Raw genomic sequence first — 10622 nt, 5'->3', positions numbered from 1 at the left:
ACTCAAACATCCCCCAACCTCCGTGCCCCTAGCTTCTCAATCAGGCATCATAACCCAACACCATAAATACCTTAAGACCAACTGCAACATCCATTTGTTTAAACACAACCTCAGTCTATTAAAAATACATTCTTAGTAACTATATCAAAAAATGCCATCACAGTGTGTAGACTGAAGCTGGTCTCTCTGTATGTGTGTAGACTGAAGCTGGTCTCTCTGTATGTGTGTAGACTGAAGCTGGTCTCTCTGTATGTGTGTAGACTGAAGCTGGTCTCTCTGTATGTGTGTAGACTGAAGCTGGTCTCTCTGTATGTGTGTAGACTGCCCAGGTTATGGTGAGATCTCTTTGTAGACTGGTCCTCCTCCTCCCCTCAGTAACACAGTAACCAGACACTCTCTCCTCCTCCCCTCAGTAACACACTAACCAGACACTCTCCTCCTCCTCCCCTCAGTAACACACTAACCAGACACTCTCTCCTCCTCCCCTCAGTAACACACTAACCAGACACTCTCCTCCTCCTCCCCTCAGTAACACACTAACCAGACACTGGTGTCCTGACCTAACTCATTGCAGCTCCCACCAGAGATGGTGCTGCAGATATGATTTATCACCATGTCCTTGTGTGTGTTTTAATGTCATTGCACCCTGGGTACGCATTATTGATCAATCCACCCTCCTCCTCTCTCCTCCTCTCCCTCTCTTTCCCTCCCTTTTCTCTTAACCTCTTCATCTTCTGTTCAGCAGGTGGAAAACCTCTGTTGGAGGTCTCCATCTGTTTTAGATTCATTTCTCTGTATTGTCTTTCCTCTCCATCTCTCCGCCGCTTTCTGTTTCATATGCATCTCTGTGCTGTCTTTCTCCTTCCTCCATCTCTCTGTCTGTTTTATATTCATCTCTCTATTCAGTTGTCCTCCCTCTCTCGCACTTTTCCCTCTCCTGCCCCTTTTCTTTCTCTCTTTCACTCTTTCTCTGCCTCTTTCTCTCCCAATTACACTCTCCCTCTCTCCTCTAACTCTCCCTCTCTCCCTCTAACTCTCCCTCTCTCCTTCTCTCCCTCTAACTCTCCCTCTCTCTCTCTCTTCCTCTCCCTCTCTCTCTCTCTCTCTCTCTCTCTCTCTCTCTCTCTCTCTCTCTCTCTCTCTCTCTCTCTCTCTCTCTCTCTCTCCCCCCCCCTCTCTCTCTCTCTCTCCCTCCCTCTCCTTCTCTCCCTCTAACTCTCTCCCTCTCTCCCTCTCTCCCTCTCTCCCTCTCTCTCTCTCTCTCTCTCTCTCTCTCTCTCTCTCTCTCTCTCTCTCTCTCTCTCTCTCTCTCTCTCTCCTTCTCTCCCTCTAACTCTCTCCCTCTCTCCTTCTCTCCCTCTAACTCTACCTCTTCCTCTCCCTCTCTCTCTCTCTCTCTCTCTCTCTCTCTCTACCTCTCTCTGTCTCTCTCTCTCTCTCTCTCGCTCTGAGAGAGATTATTAATATTAATGCTTCTGTCTCTTCTCCTCACTCCCTCATTTTTCCTTTCCCTCTTCTAGTCTTTTTTTTCTTCCTCCTTTTTCTTCTGTTCTGCATTTCTTACTATTTTTACCTCCTTCAGTCTCTGTCCGTCTGTCATCTCTCTCTCTCTCTCTCTCTCTCTCTCTCTCTCTCTCTCTCTCTCTCTCTCTCTCTCTCTATCTCTCCCTTTCACACAACTAACCCTTCATCCATCTCTCCCTCTCCCTCTTCATCACTCTTCATCTCTCTATATCTCCCTCTCCATCTATCTCCCTCCCTCCCTCTCTCTCTGTCTCTCTCCCTCCCTCTCTCTCTGTCTCTCTCCCTCCCTCCTCTCTCTCTCTCCCTCCCTCCTCCCTCCCTCCCTCCCTCCCTCCCTCCCTCCCTCCCTCCCTCCCTCCCTCCCTCCCTCCCTCCCTCCCTCTCTCTGTCTCTCTCCCCCTGTCCTCTGTCTGCTGCTGTTCAGTATTCATCTATTACTGTAGTGTTGATAATTCCCTTCTCCCCCTGCAGCTGTACAGTCATATATCAGATTAATAATCCCTTGCTCATTCTCTCTCTCTCTCTTCTTCTGCCCCCCCCTCCTCCTTTTCTTTTCAACTGTGCCGAGTGAAAATTCTTAGCTTGTCAAATGAGTTTGCGTGTCAGAGTCCCATCATTACCAACATCTTTGCTTTTCTTGGTGTCCTTATTTGAGGTTATTCAGGTTAAATAAAATGCAGACATGGGAGAGAGAGAGAGAGTTTGTGCATGAACACTTGAACATTTTGAACATTGAATTCAAATCAACGATATTCTAATCTATTCGTGCATGCCTGTGTGTACACACCTACACTCTTCATTATTCTATATAATCACAAAACAACATCAGAATATACGTTACTAGTATGTTACTCTGTTAGTAAGTTGGGAGGTTTCCTTATTTACATTTAGTCATTTAGCAGACGCTCTTATCAAGAGCGACTTACTGTAAGTACAGGGACATTCCCCCAAGGCAAGTAGGGTAGGACACAAGTAGGACACAACATAATTTGGCACAGCCGGGAATCGAACCAGTAACCTTCAGATTATTAGCCCGACTCCCTAACTGCTCAGCCACCTGACTCATGACTCCTTATCCCACGATCGTATTCATACGGATCCCCGATGTGTAGATGAGTTGTGGAACGTTCCGGCGGGAGTGTGTTCCCGGTGTTTGGGATGGGTTGTTCATGTGCTGGGCTCCGGGGAGCAGACCAGGGTTAGCCATGCATCAGTGTTAACACGCCCGTCTCTGCAGCCTGCGACGCTGGGCTGGCGTGGAAATAGAATTAGTGTTGTTATACCAACACCAGCATGTCGTGTGTGTGGACAGAGTCATTATCAGCGGAGCTGGGGAGGCGTGCGTGGAGTGGATGTGGACAGAGTCATTATCAGCGGAGCTGGGGAGGCGTGCGTGGAGTGGATGTGGGGGAGGGGGGGGGCTGTGGGAGGGAGGGCTTTAACATTCCTTGACCTTTCTTTTTTTTCTGTGTATATTGTTGTCTATTGTTGTTGCATGTCTTGATTGTTGAGTTATATAGGTTTGGGCCACCTCGGTTGTTTTTAAATGTGGTAAATAGATAAACATTGATTGATTGATGTGCTGCTGTCTGGGGCAGACTGATCTACTGGAAATAGATCTAGGTTGTGGAGGATATCTGTATCCTCTTCTATTCTATTTAAAAAAAAATAACATAATTATTCATAAGTATGCAGTGGCATACCGACATCTCTGACGTTGATAACAAACCAAACCGTTTCAAAATCGGTTGAAAATTGAGCAAGTTATGGTCATTTAAAAAGTACATGTAGCACCAACACAATGTTATGGGTGAGCGAGTTGACTGTAGCAAGATGACCGCCATGTGCGGACGTTCGACTCTGTTGTCCGGCAACGCGGACGAGACATCTAGTGTTTATATATATCTATATATTATATATATATATGGAATCATCCCCCAGCAGTGTGGAGATAGAGAGGAATCATCCCCAGCAGTGTAGAGACAGAGAGGAATCATCCCCCAGCAGTGTGGAGATAGAGAGGAATCATCCCCCAGCAGTGTAGAGACAGAGAGGAATCATCCCCCAGCAGTGTAGAGATAGAGAGGAATCATCCCCCAGCAGTGTGGAGACAGAGAGGAATCATCCCCCAGCAGTGTGGAGATAGAGAGGAATCATCCCCCAGCAGTGTGGAGACAGAGAGGAATCATCCCCCAGCAGTGTGGAGACAGAGAGGAATCATCCCCCAGCAGTGTGGAGACAGAGAGGAATCATCCCCCAGCAGTGTAGAGACAGAGAGGAATCATCCCCCAGCAGTGTGGAGATAGAGAGGAATCATCCCCCAGCAGTGTAGAGATAGAGAGGAATCATCCCCCAGCAGTGTGGAGACAGAGAGGAATCATCCCCCAGCAGTGTGGAGATAGAGAGGAATCATCCCCCAGCAGTGTGGAGATAGAGAGGAATCATCCCCCAGCAGTGTGGAGATCCCCTGTAGGAATGCTGATGCGCTGCACAGTAGATATGTCAGTGAGTATCATAATCAAATACATAAATATATAAATGAAGCATCAGTACATACAGTACAAACTGCAGGAACAGGAAAGGTAACTCCTGACATTTCTCTGATGCTTCTAGATCAGTGATGTAAACGGCTGTGCTATCTATGGCTTCCTTCCTTCTTGTTCGTGTGGCAGATGTGTACAAAGGTACGCTATGTTACATGAGTTTGAGCATCGCTTTAATGAGAATACAATCCCACTCGTACTCTGTCTCAGCAGCAGAAGGAGATTTGCCGGATGGCACACCTGTTGTTGCTATGTTGACATGAGCATTTTGATAACACAGTTATAAATATAGTTATAATCCCAACACAAGCTCTTCTCCTGTCTGGCCCCCCAATGGTGGAATCAACTCCCCACCTCCATCAGAGACACTGACTGTCTCCCCACCTTCAAGAAAAGGCTCAAGACGCACTTGTTCCAGGAGTACAACGGTACTTAGGAATGATTGGCTGGACCTGATGTTTCAGAATCACAATGACTCTTATTGAGAGTCTTGTTGCTCTTGTTGGTTAGTTGTAACTGACTTAAAACTATTGTACTTGCTGTGTAATATATTTTTGTTGCTTGCTTTTTCCCCACAGGTACACCCTTGCACTTTTGAGGTTCATGTTGTTAAATTGTTTAATTTTAACTTGTTTAACTACATGCTCTTATGGTTCTTCCCTTTGGGACTTATTTAGTTTTCACAATGTATGCTTCATGTTTTGGCTACCCGCAATGTTGGGGCTATTTCGTTGTTATGATCAGTGACCAGTGTACTTTTGTAAAACTCTCTTTTGGAAGTCACTTTGGATAAAAGCGTCTGCTAAATGTGTAAATGTAATTAACAGCTCAGAAATGAAGTGTAGCTGTGTCGTGGGTCCAGCAGGCGTGTGTCTGTGAGCAGTGACGTGACTGGATAGATTCTAACCCCCCCCCCATAATGATCATCGTCAAGGTTATCTCACAGGACTAGTAAATATACATGTAACCATATGTTTCCTCTCAGTATAACCTCAGGGTGGACTGCATTTCTAATGTGTGTTCTCTCTCCTCCCTGTCTCTTTCTCAGTAACTCGTGGATTTTCCAACAACTGGAAAAAAAGGAACAGCATCTGTTAATCCCTGAACAAAAAACAACAACTACTAACAAACTAACAAGGATTAAAACCCAGCGAAGCTCTTCAGAACATGAGCCACTGACCCGGCGCTGCTGAGGATGGAGATCGTCTGAGAGAGCAACTCTCCTTCCACTCGCCTGGAACCATCTAGAAGCCCCCCCCTCTCCTGGAGCGACGCACGGGACATGTCCCAGTTGCCATGCGCATCGCCACGGTGACCAGCCTTCCCTGCCCCTCCCCCCTCCTCCTATTGGCTCAGCTGCTCCTCTGGCTCCTCCTCCTCAACCCTGAGGGCATGGAGGCGGCCTCGCCCTGCCCCGGTCACTGCACCTGCTCCAACCAGGCCAGCAGGGTCATCTGCACCAGACAGAACCTGGACCAGGTGCCCGAGAGCATCTCCATCAACACACGATACCTCAACCTGCAGGAGAACTCCATCCAGGTCAATATCTACTGCTCCTGATGCACTGTGTTGCTGTCTGTTTGTTTGTGTGCTTCCTGAGTGCGTTTACATAAACTGTGTGTGTGTGTGTAAACTGTGTATGTGTGTGTTTTTGTGTTTGCATAAACTTTGTGTGTGTGTGTATGTGTGTGTGCCGTCTATGATAGCCATAAAACAATATGAGACGATAAGTATAATGGACCTGTACCTCACATTCATATTTCAGATAAACCTTTTTTACGATTATGAACGTGTTCTAAGGAAATCAGGTAGAATAGTTCATTAAATCCTGCACCAAGTGTTTGCGAGTGTCTTGTAGGTTATGGAAAACCAGTGGCAGTACTTATGCTTTGGAAGCATGGTGTCATAAAGATTCCTAATGACCACTGGGCAGCACTCAGAGCAGTGGACTGTTAAACGACACCACGACAGGATCAGAGAGAGACACATCCATCGTCACAGTCCAGAAATAAAGAAATAATAGCACTATTCATTACGCCTCCCTCCCTCTCAGCCCTCACATTCTGATGCGGTTTGTTGTATCCTGAAGCTCCACTTGAAATGATTAAAAATCTAAAAATGTTTTAACACCTGAAGGCATCCTAGATTCGCTGCTTATTTCTTCCCTCCACTGAGTACCATGAGAGGAAAGGCTTGACAGCTCGACGCCCCCTCCCAACCCCCCCCTACCGCTCTCCTACCCCCCTCCCAGACCCCCCCCCACCGCTCTCCTACCCCCCTCCCTCTCCAACACCCCCCCCCTCACCGCCCGCTTCCTACCCCCTCCCCCTCCAACCACCCCCGCCCCCCGCATGCCTCTACCCCCCCCCCCCTGCATCTGCACCACTCCCCCCCCCCCCTGCTCCACATAGGGAGAAGGCTGTGGCCTGTCTCCAGGAGCCTCGCTCTGCCTCACTGAGGCTCTGGCCACACATATCTCCACCAGGCAGAGTTTTAAGAGCTTTTAGTCTCGCTCCCTCGCTGTGTGTCTGAGTCCTCGCCAAATGAGCTTCATTTGGACACGGAGAGGCCGCAGTGAGGTGTCCAGGCCCGACCAAATCCAAGTTTACTGGAAAAACATTTAATCCTTCGGAAAAAACCCACCTTCCCTCGTTTTGTTTTCTCCATCGCGAAAGCCAGATGTCAGAGCCTGGTTTGTGTCCGTAAGAATTTTGGCGTGGAGACAAACGTGCCGTTGACAGGGCTTTGTGTCTCTGTGGATGAGTGTTTCTGTGGGTGAGTGTTTCTGTGGATGAGTGTTTCTGTGAATGAGTGTTTCTGTGGGAGTGTCTGTGGATGAGTGTCCCCTGTGGATGAGTGTTTCTGTGAGAGTGTTTCTGTGGATGAGTGTCTCTGTTGGTGAGTGTTTCTGTGGATGAGTGTTTCTGTGGATGAGTGTTTCTGTGGATGAGTGTTTCTGTGGGAGTGTCTGTGGATGAGTGTCTCTGTGGATGAGTGTTTCTGTGGTGACTGTTTCAGTGGATGAGTGTTTCTGTGGATGAGTGTTTCTGTGGATGAGTGTTCTACCTGTTTACAGTACCTCCACTCCTGCTGTGTTATTAATAACGTGGCATGTTACATCATCTAAACCGAGACTGACGCGCTGTTATTAGTAACATCACAGCTTCTCTGTCCTGTTGACAAAAGCAGGAGCCATGTGAGAGCAACACTCCCTGATCATATCCCTGTCCGCCCCGCAGGTCATCAAGTCGGACACCTTCAAGCACCTGCGACACCTGGAGATCCTGCAGCTGTCCAAGAACCACATCCGGCAGATCGAGGTGGGGGCGTTCAATGGCCTCCCCAACCTCAACACCCTGGAGCTGTTCGACAACCGCCTCACCATGGTCCCCACGCAGGCCTTCGAGTACCTCAGCAAGCTAAGGGAGCTATGGCTACGGAACAACCCCATCGAGACGCTGCCGGGCTACGCCTTCAACCGCGTTCCCTCGCTGCGGCGCCTGGACCTGGGCGAGCTCCGGAAGCTCAGCTTCATCTCCGAGGCGGCCTTCGTGGGGCTGCTCAACCTGCGCTACCTGAACCTGGGCATGTGCGGGCTGAAGGACATCCCTCACCTCACCGCCCTGGTGCGCCTGGAGGAGCTGGAGCTGTCGGGGAACCGCCTGGAGATCATCCGCCCCGGCTCCTTCCAGGGCCTGGTGTCGCTGCGCAAGCTGTGGCTCATGCACTCGCAGGTGTCCGTCATTGAGCGCAACGCCTTTGACGACCTGAAGAACCTGGAGGAGCTCAACCTGTCCCACAACTCCCTGCACTCGCTGCCTCATGACCTGTTCACCCCGCTGCACCTCCTGGAGAGGGTCCACCTCAACCACAACCCCTGGGTGTGCAACTGCGACGTGCTGTGGCTCAGCTGGTGGCTGAAGGAGACGGTGCCCAGCAACACCACCTGCTGCGCCCGCTGCCACGCCCCGCCGGGCCTGAAGGGGAAGTACATCGGCGAGCTGGACCAGAGCCACTTCACCTGCTACGCCCCGGTCATCGTGGAGCCGCCCACCGACCTCAACGTGACCGAGGGCATGGCGGCTGAGCTGAAGTGCCGCACGGGGACGTCCATGACGTCGGTGAACTGGATCACGCCCAACGGCACCCTGATGACGCACGGCTCGTACCGGGTCCGGATCTCCGTCCTGCACGACGGCACGCTCAACTTCACCAACGTCACGCTGCGCGACACGGGCCAGTACACCTGCATGGTGACCAACTCGGCCGGCAACACCACGGCCACCGCTGTGCTGAACGTCACCGCCGCCGACGTCAGCGTCAACTACACCTACTTCACCACCGTCACCGTGGAGACCTCCGAGTCCACGGGGGAGGAGGATTCGGCGCTGAGGGCCATCAACGCCACCTTCATCCGCATCCCCGCCCCCACCCCCTCCGGGCACCTGTGGCAGGGGGGCCTCCCCACCACCGCCTCCTCCCTGGCGGGGGGCTGGTCGCCCGCCTCCCCCCGGGCCACCAGGCCCACCTTCACCGTGTCCGTCACCGAGCCGGGGTACTCCGGCCTGGACGACGTGATGAAGACCACCAAGATCATCATCGGCTGCTTCGTGGCCATCACCTTCATGGCGGCGGTAATGCTGGTGGTCTTCTACAAGCTGCGCAAGCAGCACCAGCTGCACAAGCACCACGGGCCTGCCCGCGCCATCGAGATCATCAACGTGGAGGACGAGCTGGGGGGCGGGGGGCGCGGCGGCGGGGGCGGCGGGGGCCTCTCAGGGGGCTCCAGCGTGCAGCAGGGGGGCGGGGGGGTGGGAGGGGGGCAGAGCATGAGGCTGCACCACCCTGAGATCGTCAACCTGCCCAACCTGGCGCGGGCGGAGCACCTCAATCACTACTACAAGGCCCACCACTTCAACAATAACATCATGGGCCTGGGTCTGGGCTCTGGCCTGGGCCTCAACAACAACAACAACCCCTCGCCCTGCTCCCTGGGGCCGAGCACGCCCCTCTCCTGCTCTCAGGGACCCCCCTCCGCCGGCGGGGCCACGCCCACGGCCGGCTCCCTGCCCTCCCCTGTCCCCCTGCCCCAGACAGGTCTTCACAGCTCCCTGAAGGGCCTGATGGGGAAGAACCCTCAGATCCAGCCGCTGCTTTTCAAAAACGGCTCAAAGGAGAACGTGCAAGAGACTCAGATCTGAGAGAGACCGAGAGAGATGGGGGTTTGTTTAGAAGGAGAGGGAGATAGAGAGAGAGAGGTTTGTTTAGAAGGAGAGGGAGATACAGAGAACAAGAGAGAGAGGTTTGTTTAGAGGGAGAGGGAGATAGAATGAGATGAGGCTGTACTGTCCTCCTGGCCAGATGTGTGATTGGAAAGGTGCTGTCTTGGTGATGTCAGCAGCAGTGAGAAACTGAGGAGGCACCAGAGAGACAGGAGAAAGTGTCAGACCTCAACAGCATCTGCTCAGCACCCTGCGCTAGCATCCTCCCAGACGTCACCTGGCACACACACTCACACACACGCCCACACACACACACACGCCCACAGACAAACCACATACTGTACTAACACATCACATCGTATTTTGAGATTGACTGCTTCACGTGCCAAATCCTCCTCAGATCTGTGGCAAAGTCCAAAAGCTCTTTCAACAGTATTGACATCAACAGCCACAATCAGCTGCAAGGTACGAACACATACAGACTGTCAGGCTCACTTTGTTTACTCAGCTTACACAGCTCTCCTCGTATAATTAGCTGACACGATCAAGAATCAATATGTACAGTATGTATAAATAGAAGGAAATCGGAAGAGCTCTTTTGATGTAGTCAGGGTTGAAGACAAGTCCTGAAGTACTGCAGGGATGATGCTACCAGTACTGCTACGACAGCACTACTAATACTACTGCTCCAGTACTACTAATACTACTGCTACTACAGTACTACTAATACTACTGCTGTTCTGCTGCTGCTGTGAAGGCTTGCTCATCAGAACAGAACAGGGAACCGAAGCCACTGTTGAGCAGAACTCAGCGCTGTGTCTGACGGCAGGGAAATCATGGAGAACCTCCGTGGTGTTTACAGAGTGGACCCTCTCTCCGTCCTCCCCTCCCTCCCTACCTCTCTCTCTCTCCGTCCTCTCCCTCTCTCTCCTCTCCTTCCCTCCCTCTCTCCCTCCCTCCCTCCCTCCCTCTCTCTCTCCTTCTCTCCCTCCCTCTCTCCCTCTCTCTCTCCCCTCCCTCTCTCCCTCTCTCTCTCCCTCCCTCTCTCCCACCCTCTCTCCTCTCCTTCCCTCTCTCTCTTCCTCTCTCTCTCCTTCTCTCCCTCCCTCTCCTCCTTCACACCGAGACTCTCTGAAGGAGAAGAGGGGACTCATCGGTTGGGACGGATTTAAAAAAATACAAAAGAAATTTAAACAGCAGAGGTGACTGTGAAAGTACATATTATATATATAAATATATTTTCATTCAAAGAAATAAATTATGAAGAGTCTTTACTAAGTTCCGTACTGGAAGCACAGCTTCTGGCAGGAGAGAGGACTGGCTGCTGGAGGTG

At 51.3% G+C, this 10622-nt stretch overlaps 1 protein-coding gene across 4 annotated transcripts in view; it reads left to right on the top strand.

Annotated features, from left to right (window-relative positions):
• The window catches only part of lrrc4ba (leucine rich repeat containing 4Ba), a 28364-nt gene extending 18255 nt beyond the window's left edge, over window positions 1-10109 (top strand). For 3 of the 4 annotated variants that reach the window (XM_062480486.1, XM_062480479.1, XM_062480498.1), the window contains exons 3-4: window positions 5116-5606; window positions 7307-10109. In XM_062480486.1, the coding sequence (XP_062336470.1) occupies window positions 5364-5606; window positions 7307-9268 (2205 nt within the window). In that variant the 5' untranslated portion in view covers window positions 5116-5363 and the 3' untranslated portion in view covers window positions 9269-10109. The remainder of the gene's footprint in view (window positions 1-5115; window positions 5607-7306) is intronic. The other variant, XR_009932370.1, reaches the window with a different exon arrangement.
• The last annotated feature ends 513 nt before the right edge of the window (window positions 10110-10622 follow it).

This window comes from Osmerus eperlanus, chromosome 2 (genome assembly GCF_963692335.1).
Source record: "Osmerus eperlanus chromosome 2, fOsmEpe2.1, whole genome shotgun sequence".
Classification (NCBI taxonomy): Eukaryota; Metazoa; Chordata; class Actinopteri; order Osmeriformes; family Osmeridae; genus Osmerus; species Osmerus eperlanus.
This window is presented reverse-complemented; position numbering and strand designations above follow the sequence as displayed.